The sequence below is a fragment of the Phaseolus vulgaris genome, chromosome 11 (assembly GCF_051622355.1).
Source record: "Phaseolus vulgaris cultivar YP4 chromosome 11, ASM5162235v1, whole genome shotgun sequence".
NCBI classification, from domain to species: domain Eukaryota; kingdom Viridiplantae; phylum Streptophyta; class Magnoliopsida; order Fabales; family Fabaceae; genus Phaseolus; species Phaseolus vulgaris.
The window spans coordinates 6,026,236-6,039,601 of NC_143508.1; the positions used below are offsets into that span (position 1 = coordinate 6,026,236).

Consider the following 13,366-nt stretch of genomic DNA (forward strand, 5'->3'; position numbering starts at 1 on the left):
CCATACAAAACATGAAAATATATTTTTATTCTTTTTGTGTCACTCCATAAATTTATAACAATTTAAAAAATATATGTATTTCAGATTACATAATACAGAAGTTAATCTCAAATTCATAAATAACTTCCAAATTATGTAATCCATAGTCTACTTTTAAAAAATGATATTCTGCATTATATAATTTGGAAACAGCTTATGGATTACATAATCTTTATGGATTACATAATCTAAAAACAGTTTCTGGATTATTTAATCCAGAAGCTAATCTCATATTAAAATTTTTTTCTAGATTATATAACTCGAAAACTAATTATGCATCTAGAAAAAAGACTTCTATATTATATAATCCAGAAGTTAATCTCATATTAGAAAAGACTTCCGAATTATATAATTCATAAAATAATCAGAAAAAAGCCTTTTAAATAAATTATGAATTTAGAAAAAAAATTAAATTATATAATTTAAAATATTACAAAGGATATTTTTGGAATATAAAAAATCATGGTAATGACAGAAGTATAAAGGTAGAGAAAAAAGCAATCATTTTGAGTTTGAGTTCCAAGAAGGCAATTATATTTCTACAGTAGTACTTTGATGGTGGTTTTGTTTAAATAAAAGATAAAACTTACAAACTATAATATATGTATTATTCTTCCAATTGAATTTAGGTTTATTTATTTAATAAAGACTTAATTAAATTTAAACTTCTTCATAGTTACTATTAACTTTTTTGTTTTATTGGACATTGAATTTTTTTATATTTTTCGATTAAGTTTCTCTCATTCAACTTGTTCTAAAATTTGTGAGATTTTGTAATTAATATATTTTGATATTATCGTTAATATAAAATGACTATTAATTTTTATTTTTCATTAAAAATATGTTAGATAATGACTTTATTATTATATGTCATTATTTACAACGATATTATCATCACTCATACTCTCTAATGATTTTCACGTCATCACCCACAATGATCAAATAATTATTGTTATCATCATGTTGATGTAAGTCACTATGTTAGTCTCTTGTTATCAATATGTTTTCAATGAAAACAATAAAAATTACTTATCCTTTTATATTAACAATAATATAATTTATATTAAATCATATAATCTCATTTTTTCTAACACAAGTAATCAATAAAACAATATAAAAATCATGTCACTCAGTTAACATAAAAATTAAATAACAAGAACTAAAATGTAAAATATAAATCATTTAAGTAGTTAATGGAAACAATTAACAACTCAAATAAAAATTACGAAACTTAAAACTTAATTAAATCTTTAATAAAATATAGATTGTGAAATATAATTGAATAACAACACCTAGAATATACTACATCATGAGTTTTTTTTCCTTTAACAAACGAATTTATGTTCAAACGTCATTCTAACCAACAAAACAGTGTTTGGAGCTATATTTGAAGTTTTAAAAATCAAAACTAAAACTTTAAAAAACATACATGAACATGAAATGCCTTACCATATAAGATCAACCTGAACTTTCCCATTTACTCTCGTAACTTATATACACATGACCATAAACTATAACATATTTTAAATAGTTTTTTTATTCTTTAAATTTTTAAGCCACTTGGTTTCTTGAGCGTATAATATAAGCTAATGTAAAATTATAATTTTTTTTCTGTTTTTTATGCAAGTAAAACTTTATGGTAAACCTGCTAAGACAAACAAGCTACAGCATGACTATGTCAAATACCTCAAGAATGACATAACAACAACCAAACAAAAACAAAGCTTATTATTATTATTATGACTTATACAACTACCTACCATTCAAATATACAACCAAGAAGAAACTTGATTCTCCATCTTTTACTGTGTCAGCCAGTGGTCACTATCCTTTTCTCTTTTTTCATTGATTAAAATGGCAATCTCATTCTGAAGCACTTATAAAATTACCAAGTGGGAAGTTCTTCAGGAGAGTTGACTTTGTATTAAAATCTGTATATATCTTTCCTCTGAATTGAATTTGTTTTGTCATTCTCATGAAGCTATTCTCCATCATGAAATCAACAACAGCATGAGCATGGCTTCACCTCATTTCTTCCTCCTTCAGCTCCTACTTGTATTTTGCTTTGTCTCTTTAGCTTTTGGAGCTACTCTCCCAGAAGATGAAGGTATGTAAAGATAATCAAAGCAGTTTTTTTTTTTAAATATATATTTTTTCTCTGTAATATAATATGAAATTAATTTTTGTATTTTTCTGTATATTATCCAAAACTTTACGCTATTCAAGTGTGTTTATACTATAAAAATGATTGAAATAAGTCACATACACAAAATCCAATTTCATATTATATTATGAAAATAATTGAATAAGTCATTCTATATGTGAAATTGGTTCAATTTGAAATTCTACATCATAAACCAATTGAAAAAATCTAACAATAATTTCACATATGCATAACAACGTATCTCAATTGTTTTCATGTTACAAATATATAAATGGTCTAAAGTTTGGACTTGAGACAAAAATCAATTTCATATTATAGTACAAAGACAAAAATATATTTAACCATTTTTAATTAACTTTTCGGCCAAGATTCATAAAAAAAAAATAAGAAAATTCACAAAATAAAAAGAATCAAACAAACTTTGTTCCCATAAAATCAAAGTAATTTATGCTTATCAATTTTCGAAAAGGTTAAACCCGGACATAATTAAAAGCTTTGAAACGTATAAATTACTCTTTAAAGTTTGAAAATATTTAAGTACGAAATGTTTGAACAGAGGAACTAAAAAGTTTTTTATTTTTATAATTACATTAACTAAAAAGATTAATTTTAAATTATAAATCATAATCCAACTTAATTTAAGTTTAAGAAACAAAAAGTATACTTATCCAAATTGAGCTTTCTGGCAAATGAGTATGCATTTTGTTCTACCCACAAACATTATTTGAGTTGTTTAATAATCATTGTACATATAGTGCAAGCTCTGAAAGACATAGGTGAGACACTTGGGAAGAAGGATTGGGACTTCAGTGTTGATCCATGCAGTGGAGAACACAATTGGACATCACATACTAAAGTGAGAGGAACAGAAAATAATGTTATCTGTGATTGCTCCTTTGAGAATGACACAATCTGCCATGTTACTAACATGTACTTGTCTCACTCCCTTTTTTTCTTCAAAGTTTCCATATATTGTTCTCACTACCAAAATCATTAGATGTGTCTTTCAATTTCAATTACAAAATTAAATACATTTAATTGGCTAAATGAGAATGCAGACTTTTGAAAGTACAAAATCTCAGAGGCACTCTCCCAGTAGCAATGGTTAGATTACCGTACCTTCAAGAAATGTATGATATTCTTTAACTTTTGCTCACTTCAATTCAACAATGTGTTTTGTAATTTTCAATTTTGCATGACACTGTCTCTCTGTTGCAGTGACCTTAGTCGCAATTACCTGAATGGGACAATTCCTTTGGAGTGGGGCTTATTGAATATTGTCCACATGTACACTTTCTTTAGTTTCTCTGTCAATTTACTCTTCACCAATCTATAAATACATGCACGTACCATTGCTACTACTCCCTCTGTTTCATAAAAACTGCAGTTTAAGGTTATTTCTTATTCCCTCAGTTTCACAAGTATTGTGATTTAAGGTTGTTTCACACAGTTTAAGAATTATAATAAATATTTCATTTTTTAAAACATTTTTACTATAAAGGGTCATTGCTAGCTATTTCAGTAAATATATTACTGCGATTGAAACCTATGAGTAATTAACTTCGTGGACGAGTTAAGAAAAAAAAATAAGAACATTTATAGTATATAAATAGGTGTAAACCTTATTTTATAAGTCAGTTTTATAAGATTGAGTTAGACTTCTACTTTTTAATATGGTATCAAAGTCAATTATAACGATTGACCTAATCAGGTCATTCACTATTGGGTCACTATAAAATATTTCATGGTATATAAGTGAGTGCAAACCTCACCTTATAATTCAGTTTTATAAAATTGAATTAAGCTTAAAGTACACTTCTTAATACTAACACTAGTGGAAAAATTGCAACAGAGGTCACAAAACCTGGTAGTTGCTGTCACATTTGCAATTGGTGATCATTTATCAAAGAAATACTAACAATACTTGTTGTAATACATTCTTTTGTTCGTTGTGATGTACTAATTTATTGAAACAAGAAGCTAATGCATGCCAAGATGTTTCATATTTATGATAGTTCTCTGAGTGCTAATCGACTAACGGGTTCAATTCCCCCAGAGCTAGCAAACATCTCCACTCTCCAAAGTTTGTGAGTTTCTTTTTCTGGTTACCATGCATTGTTAAGCATTTATCACCTCATCTGGATTTAACTTTCGCTTTATGTGAATAGGACCCTTGAATTCAACCAACTCTCTGGAAATCTTCCTAGTGAGCTTGGGAATCTTCCAAGTATTCAAAGACTGTATGACGTTTATTTTGCTTTCTTTTTTTCCATTCAACTTTAGTACTTTGTTTGGGTTGTTATCTTTCCTTTTTGTTCTAAAATATCAAATGTCAATGCTCATTGAATAGCAGTTTAGTTTAATTAGAAGACCTTGGTTTCTCTTGACAATTTATTGTTGTTTTTAATACGTTTAGGCTACTTACCTCCAACAATTTTACTGGAGAGTTGCCTGCAACATTTGCAAGAATCACTACCTTGCAGGAAGTGTAAGCTTCCCAATTTGTTACTTTTAATGCACTGATTAGTGACTGTTAAATTAGTATATACTGTTGTTTTAAGTTCCATCTTTAGCTAAAGTCTTTTTGTTTTGTTTCTTGTCATCACATTATGCAGTCGACTAGGGGACAACCAGTTCTCTGGAAAGATACCTGATTTTATTCAAAGCTGGACAAGTCTCCAGAAACTGTGAGAATCTATTTTTTGTTCGGTTACAGTGGTACCAATGTTAACTGTTCATGATTGTTGAGGAACACAAACCCTTGATCTCAAAGAATTTTTCTTTTGTTATGACAGAGTGATTCAAGGAACTGGATTAAGTGGGCCAATTCCTTCTGGAATTTCACTACTTGAAAGTTTAACAGACTTGTATGTCTGGTATCTTATGTAGTAAGCTTTAAATTTACTTTCATTCTAGTTGTGTTTATCTGTGCTTAAAATGTGATGTGCAGGAGAATTAGTGACATAGACGGATCAGACCATTTTCCTTTTCCCCAACTTAACAATCTGTCAAATTTGGAAATTTTGTGAGTTGATTGCATCAATTAATACTTTGTGCACATTGTGGGACAATGACTCAGTAAGGCAATGTTTTCAGAAGAAGGAAATTACAATACTGATTTCCTTTTGTTGTCCATCTTACTGTTTCGCAGAATTCTGAGGAGTTGCAATATTAATGGAACCATACCTGAACATCTTGGGACTATGTCTAGTTTACAAACCTTGTAACTTCTGTTACTCTCCCAATATGCTTAAGTGCAACTAATTATACCAATGCTTAATATGCTTAAGTACAATGTTCTTGTATTACTTTTAAATTTCAATAGTATTTTTCTTTTGTACCAATGCTTCAAAAAACATAACTACAATTTTCCTTGAGTTTATAGAATGTTTTCTAAGCTAATTTCTTTCAGCTTAATCTGGTTGCAATTTTTTTCAGGGACCTCAGCTTTAACAAATTAAGTGGACAAATTCCAAGCAGCTTTGAGTATGGCCTAAGAAAGATAGAATATATGTAAGAAGTTTGTTAATTTCTTTTCTCTTCTTCCTCTAAACTGGGCTGGCATTTTCTGGTAACCAATTACTGCTGTTCACTTTCATTTTAGGAGAAATAGCATGTTTCAATATTACTAGAATTTTCACCATGATTCTAGGACTTGAATAAATCAGAAATTTTATACATGGTAATTTCTTTGTATTCTTTAATTGTAGATATTTAACTGGAAACATCCTCACGGGACCTGTACCTGCATGGGCAGAGAAAGATAAAAATGTGTAAGTTTTATTCCAGTGGTTTTTATTTTTATGTTATGATTCCTTAAATTGAATAGTTAATGAGTTCTAAGGGGAAAGAGACTTTATAAGCATATCATTTGCTGTCTTTTATTCCCTTGTAAAATGTGTCTTTCGTCTTTTTATCTTCCCTTCTATTTTCTATGTGAAAAACCTAGTCTTGGTTGTATGATTTCTGTTTGTATCAGTACTTGACCATCACCTATGTATGATTAAAACATAAAATTTGATTAGACTTTTGATATACAAATTGTAATTCCCTAAATATTTGTTGCAGTTATTTTATATCTCATAGAATGTTGTGCTCAGTTGCCTATTAGATTAATCTAACTATCTAAGTAACTTGATTTACCTGTGACCTCTCCTAATGTCATTTTATTTTGCATGAATACTATAAATGAACCTAAGACCACGTGCTTAAAGAAACCTAGCACCTTTACTCAGACCAACATTTATAGACACCATTCTTTTCACCTTGATGATAACTTGATAAACAATACTTCTTTCAGAACTTACTACAGGCTAGTCATATATTCTTCTAACTTTCTAAAAGTTTAAATGCTAATCTCCCCTCTATTTCATGTTGTCCAAATCTATGTGGAGGCAGGTTTTTTTTTTTTTTTTTATCAGCAAAGAATGAAATTAAATTAAGAGGGATACAAAAGGGGTATCCCAAACCTTTTACATAAACCAAATCACATTAAGAATATCCAAGAATAAAGAGATGAACAAACACCCCAGAAGCAATAGATAGATAATGTTTGCTGCATAAGCTAGACATCCTATTCCAGCTAGCACCGTGCTCGTATTGGAATGCTATAAGCACTGCAAACTGCAGCTACAAAACCATCAAATACACCCTGCCTCTATTGGTATGTTATAAGACACATCAAAACAGAATCCTCCATCATGTCCTTAACATTTCTTTTGACTCCCTGGCATACAAGCACATATGTCCTTTCCATCTTGCACCAGCTGCAGGCCGTGACAAACCCACCAACACCTCCAACCAACTATAAATCCAGTATAGGCCGTAGTCTTAAAACTCTTGGCATCTGGGAGTCCTAATTATAACTTCTAATGCAAAGCATTGGATTAAGAATCCAGGTTGTGTGTACTATTCTTCTTTGTTTAGTTAATCTGTTATCATTCTACTCTAACTTGTTTATGCAATCATTTTCTGCTAACTTTTACCCATGATGAAAGTCACTTTGATAACTTTTTGGCAGTGGAACTAGATTGTGCACAACGTGTTTTTTGAACAAAAACTTTAGTATTTTGGGGGCATTTGGAAGAACTTAAGGGGAACTTACGGCTCCTTCTGGCTTATTTCAATAACTTTCTTGGAGAACCTTATCAATACACACTTCTTTTAGTTCATTCCATCATGTTTCATGCTCAAAATTATGTCATGACCCTTAATGTCTTAAGAGCTTATCAGACAAGTGCTTGATTAAATTGTTTACCTGAAGGCACCTTTGAGTTACTATACTAATTGTAATCGATTTCTTTCTAGTTACCAGTCTCATGAAGTCTATCTGTTTTGAATCTTGTTTGATTTTCTGAATCAAATTTTAAATCTGAACCAGAGATCTTTCGTACAATAACTTTAGCATGGAAAACTCAGGGCAGCAGCCATGTCAACGTGGAAATGTGTAAGAATCCTTGCATATGAGAACATTTGTTTGCAACTTAAAGAGCCTATCTGAGTCATAACTTTCTGTTGTATCCCATAGGAACTTGTTTGCAAGCTCCTCGATGGACAATAGCTCGTAAGTTTGATATATCTTTTGACATTTCCCTTTCATATGGTCATTTTAAATTTTATATGATGGGATCATGCTAAATAGCTTTGTTACTTTGGTCATTCTTTCAGAGAATCCATTTCATGTTTAAAAAGTGTTGCTTGTCCTAAAAGTAAGTTTTACTTTTCTTTTTTTATAACAAATTTTTATACAAAGTTAAATTGTCACTAACCTTTACTTATTTACCATGTTTGAATGCTCTTAACTCTTTAGCAAGTGTACCAAATCAAACTAGTAATATTGAAAAGTCCAAGTATCGTTTGTCAAGAGATTTGCACAAGTTTAGCCAATATGCAATTTCACTAAATTTCGACTAAAGACTTAAAGGCATCGATTTATTAAATTTGAAGAGTAGAGTTAATTCTAAATTCAAAGCATCAAAATGACTAACTTTAAATGATATTACTTCACACGGACAAAGATTTACCGGGTTGGATTTCATGAACTTTTATAAATGTACTTCTCTATCCAATATATACCTAAAATAATGTGAAACACATCAGTTCCTTATTACTTTTTACACTAAGTTTGCATGAAGATCAAGTGTTATAGAATGACCAAGAGATAATAGGTTGTGTCTAATATTATATCCCTAAGTTGTTCAATCTTGAGGACCAAGTTCTAAAATCATTTCCAATGTTTAGAAGCAACCCAAATCATAGATGATCAAGCCACACAACATTAAGCATCAAGGAAGAACACAAGAATTATGAGAAGAGATTTGTATTGCAGTAGAGAAACTACATATAGAAGAGATTCATTACATCCAATCCCAATGAAATGGGGAGTTAGCTACTCCAAGACATTTAAAGTACAGAAATGGTAAAGTAAATGACTAGCTTGAAGTTGGAGGTCCTCCTGGATCTTTCCTTCATTCCATTTCAGTAGCTCCAAACATACGTTTTTTATTTTTCCCTCCAAAAGTCCATGCAATATGTTAAGTTCTCTCTTTTTTATCACGTCCAAAAAGTAGACTCTCGTTGGGTGAGCTTATCTGTTTTCTAGGTAAAAGACAACATTGTAAAAGGTGCAAAGTTTCAGCTCTCACTCAACAAATCCATTGCTAGCCCAGCAAATTCAAAGTCATTTTCTCTTGGTGAGGCTTCAAGTTGTTGGGCGAAAAACTCCAATGTTGACTTTCACCTTTCATGACTTCAAGCCTTTATTTCTCTACAAAATCTACGAAATAAGTAGTAATCACTTCTACAGAAAAAAAAATGTTTTAACAATGATTTTTAACACCAATTGAAAAGACTATATCATAAATACAACTAAAGAGGTCCAATACATATGTTATAACTACTTGCTATCACACTTATCAAATACCACACTAAAAAAATCTTATAGTGAAGTTACAAAATTGCTATTAACCGAGTTTTCCAAAATTCCATGCTGTGAAAACTATAAACTAATCATTTTGCATTATGAACCAAATAACATGTCACAATAGTACAAATAGAACTTTGGAATTTTGATGATCTATAATCACTATTGACTCGTTTTCTTCTGATCTGTCTTGCTTTTGGGGATAGTGCAAACTTATCATATATGTCTAATACCTTTTTTACTCACTAATATGCTTGTCCCAGAATCATACTCTCTGCATATAAATTGTGCTGGAAAGCAAGTAACAGTCAATGGAAATGAAACATATGATGACGATACAGATAATGCAGGACCAGCAAGATTCCACTTAAGTGAAAAAACTGGGGATTTAGCAGCACTGGTCACTTCATGGATAATGACCGTGCAGAATATTATATTTGGCTAAATCAATCTAAGCTTTTCATGGATGATGCTGAGTTATACATGGATGCACGTGTTTCTCCCATTTCTCTTACTTATTATGGATTTTGCCTGGGAAATGGAAACTACACGGTAAATCTACGCTTTGCAGAGGTCATGTTTACTGAAGATCAAACATATAACAGCCTAGGAAGGCGCATATTTGATGTCTACATTCAGGTAAATTATCTCAAACTTTTGTAGTTTTATTTTGTCTGTCATGAGTATTTCATTTCATGAAATTGAAAAACCCTTTAGTCAAAGTTGCCATGTTCAAATTCCATATCTTCAAATTTTAAAAAGAAATCTGATTAGAGATAGATATGTCCTTTTATACTCCATGTGGAACATTAGAATACCCAAAATATCACATATCAACTGGAGAAGTTTTCCCACCTTGGTACCTCATTTCATTCATGAATTTGATTACTACAATTAATTAAAGAAATTTGGATATTGCATACTTAAAATTGTAGCCACTATGAGGCATTAAGGTTGGTTTCCTTTTCATTCAGGGAAATTTGGTGCTGAAGAATTTTAACATTGCAGAAGAAGCAGGAGGAGTTAATAAAGCAATCACAAAATCATTTACCATTGTGATTAGTACTAACACGTTGGAAATCCGCCTATATTGGGCTGGGAAAGGGACAACTGGTATTCCATTTAAATCAGTATATGGTCCTCTCATATCAGCTATTTCTGTAAATCCCAGTGAGTTGTACTTCTCATTCAGTACTTGATATTCATATAGCACCTGGATGTTACCATGCAATATAATAATTTTTTCTATTATAATCAAGCAGACTTCATCCCTCCCTCAGAAAACGGAAGTAGAATGTCTGCAGGTGCCGTGGTTGCTATTGTGGCTAGTGTAGCAGTTTTTCTAGTCCTGGTATTTGGTATACTTAGGTGGAAAGGCTGTCTGGGACAGAAAAGTTCTTTAGCAAAAGGTAATTGCGAATAACTTATTCTATGATGATGAAAAGCTTTGTGCTTCAACTTAAGGACTTTCAATGTACAAAACTGAACTCTTGCACGCAACATAAATTTTCGCACCTAAATTCAGGCATGCAGTTAAAGTTCTTTGAAAAGCAAACTTCACTTTTTATTATTAACACTCTTTTGTAACTCAAGACACTTGATTCTAACCCTCACACTCGTTTACTCTATGTTTCACTTCTCTTGGTCTTTTATTCTTGCTTCTTCATTCCTCAAACATAATGGTGATAATTCCACAAGTAACAAAGTGAATTCATTGACAAGGTAACTAAGCTTGGATATATACATAGAACTAAAGAGATGCTACCAATTAATGACTCTATATTCATTAGTGTCCATCATTCTGTTTATGAACCACTAGTGATTTGTTTGTGCGATTGATCCAGTTTGCCAATGGTTACAAAAGTATTAATAATATAGAATTTTCTCGACCACATGAAATCTACAGTTTTTCTTTGTTTAATTGACAGAGCTAAAGGGTTTAAAATTGCAAATGGGTATATTTACCTTACGACAAATCAAAGTAGCAACAAACAACTTCAACAAAGCCAACAAAATTGGAGAAGGAGGGTTTGGTCCTGTGTACAAGGTAATTTGGACAGTATGGCATATCCCCTCAATTATTATGCATCTATTTTAATTGAAGATATTACTTTTTGATGTTGCATTGCTCCATATGCAGGGAACTTTATCAGATGGTACAATAATAGCAGTCAAGCAGCTTTCTTCCAAATCAAGTCAAGGGAATCGTGAGTTTCTAAATGAGCTTGGCATGATTTCAGCTTTGCAACACCCTTGTCTTGTTAAACTTTATGGATGTTGTGTCGAGGGAGATCAATTATTGTTGGTCTATGAATACATGGAAAACAATAGCCTTGCTCGCGCTTTGTTTGGTAATTTTTTCTTATGAGGCTGATTTCAGTTGCCCCTTCTATGATATTTCCCATCTTCTAACTTGTGTATGCATATGAAATTTTTGTGTAATTTAATTGCATTCACCAATGAAGGTGCAGAAGAACACCAAATAAAATTGGATTGGCCTACAAGGAAAACAATCTGTGTTGGTATTGCCAAAGGTTTGGCATACCTCCATGAAGAATCGAAATTGAAAATTGTTCATAGGGACATCAAGAGCACTAATGTGTTACTTGATAAAGATCTCAAACCAAAGATATCTGACTTTGGTTTAGCCAAACTCGATGAAGAGGACAATACCCACATAAGCACTCGAATTGTTGGAACTTAGTGAGTCTCTATATTTTGATTTTTCTATACAGATTTTATGAAGAAATGTTTTTTATGCATGATATGATTAGACTATGAAGCAATAAAACAGAGAGGTTACCAAATTGCATACCATGTTGAATTGGATTTAGTCAAGTAGTTGGGCATTAAAAAGAAATTGAGAATGAAAAAGCTTGAGCAATCAACACGTTATGCAGCTAATAATTTTGTGTGTGTGCAGTGGATACATGGCTCCCGAGTATGCCATGCATGGCTATTTGACTGACAAAGCAGATGTTTATAGTTTTGGAATTGTTGCCTTGGAAATTATAAGTGGGAGGAGCAATATGATTCAACGACATAAAGAGACATCATTCCATCTTCTTGATTGGGTAAGTACTTCCATGAAGTGTTCAACAAAAATGTTATTTTCCTTTAAGAACCACAGTTTTCACAGTTGCCATATAATATCAAATTTGACAGTAGAATCTTCCTTGTGACTACTTATTTTCTTTGGACTAGAATCATACTAGAATCCAGCATAGATAAGATTATATCATTTTGATGACCATTGTTTACCAGGCACATATGCTAAAAGAGAGTGATAATCTAATGGAGTTAGTTGATAGTAGATTGGGTTTGGACTTCAACAAAAAGGAGGTTACCACAATGATCAATGTGGCTCTTTCATGCACCAATGTCAGTGCCTCCCTTAGGCCTACAATGTCCTCAGTGGTAAGCATGCTTGAAGGTAGATCTATTGTCCAGGAGTTCATTTCAGAGTCAAGTGAGGCATTGGATGGGAAGAGGTTGGAAGCAATACTACAACATTACCAAGAGATAGAAGAAAACAATTTAGGTGAGACCAACAATCAGAGTCTCTCAGTGGATGACACATTGGCCACTTCTTCTATATCTGTAACAGATCTATATCCTGTAGACATGAATTCCTCATATTGGGAGAAAAGGGATTGGTGAGAAACCTTAGAAAGCAGATGTTGCTTTGGACTTGTAAGTTGTAATTACTTTGTCATGAGTTTGTGTGTACTTCATTTCTTTCTTCTATAGATCCTTTTGTGACTACTGATTCATGCTTAGTGGTCTTATTCAGATGAGTTTAATTGTCATACATTCCATACCTAAAGAACTCTATATTATTTTTAGTCAATTATAAATCATTTAGATATAATTTTTAAAATAATTAGTGTACTCGGACGATCGAAACGACTCCAGTAGGCCGGTCAGGAACTTGACTATTCGGCCACTTAACCACAATGAGAAGGTCACACGACAACACGTGACCGACTGACCCATGACGGCGAGTCATGGGTTGACCAAGTCAGCAAAGTTAATCCACAATTAAGGGTTGTTTAGCACAACCCTAACCATGAACTAACCCCTTAATTCGGTCCATCAACAAAGGTCCATTAAGGTAATATAAATAGCGCATATTCCAAGAACCAAGTACGTCATTATCTACGGTACTCACCCGAGTGCCGACACCTTGACTGACTTGAGCTTTGGAGTGTCTTCTGCAGGTACCCTCTCCGCTTGTGAGA

General features: G+C 31.9%; 1 protein-coding gene across 4 annotated transcripts; it reads left to right on the top strand.

Annotated features, from left to right (window-relative positions):
• Positions 1–1,953: 1,953 nt before the first annotated feature.
• On the top strand, positions 1,954–12,890 carry LOC137821900 (putative leucine-rich repeat receptor-like serine/threonine-protein kinase At3g14840). 4 transcript variants are annotated; one of them, XM_090296965.1, is made up of 24 exons: positions 1,982–2,146; positions 2,959–3,133; positions 3,262–3,333; positions 3,422–3,490; positions 4,219–4,290; positions 4,372–4,443; positions 4,620–4,691; positions 4,819–4,890; positions 4,999–5,070; positions 5,154–5,228; positions 5,355–5,426; positions 5,642–5,716; positions 5,914–5,976; positions 7,584–7,649; positions 7,731–7,766; positions 7,871–7,911; positions 9,389–9,764; positions 10,100–10,295; positions 10,388–10,534; positions 11,054–11,172; positions 11,266–11,476; positions 11,591–11,828; positions 12,049–12,199; positions 12,390–12,890. In XM_090296965.1, exons 17-24 carry the CDS (start codon positions 9,534–9,536, stop codon positions 12,783–12,785), a joined length of 1,689 nt encoding a protein of 562 aa, XP_090153091.1. In that variant the 5' UTR covers positions 1,982–2,146; positions 2,959–3,133; positions 3,262–3,333; positions 3,422–3,490; positions 4,219–4,290; positions 4,372–4,443; positions 4,620–4,691; positions 4,819–4,890; positions 4,999–5,070; positions 5,154–5,228; positions 5,355–5,426; positions 5,642–5,716; positions 5,914–5,976; positions 7,584–7,649; positions 7,731–7,766; positions 7,871–7,911; positions 9,389–9,533; the 3' UTR covers positions 12,786–12,890. The 4 variants fall into 4 exon arrangements, 2 of the variants coding, with proteins under 2 accessions (XP_090153091.1, XP_090153092.1); XR_016517151.1 differs by having other exon boundaries at positions 2,012–2,146; positions 11,597–11,828; XR_016517152.1 differs by lacking the exon at positions 7,871–7,911 and having other exon boundaries at positions 1,954–2,146.
• Positions 12,891–13,366: the final 476 nt, after the last annotated feature.

What these genes read in the sequence shown, in the direction of transcription:
- LOC137821900 (XM_090296965.1), top strand. Translation starts at nt 9,534, where the DNA reads ATGGATAATGACCGTGCAGAATATTATATTTGGCTAAATCAATCTAAG. An exon ending in GAAAAGTTCTTTAGCAAAAG is followed by an intron (nt 10,535 to 11,053) that starts GTAATTGCGAAT and finishes TTTAATTGACAG; the next exon opens with AGCTAAAGGGTTTAAAATTG. An exon ending in ACTCGAATTGTTGGAACTTA is followed by an intron (nt 11,829 to 12,048) that starts GTGAGTCTCTAT and finishes GTGTGTGTGCAG; the next exon opens with TGGATACATGGCTCCCGAGT.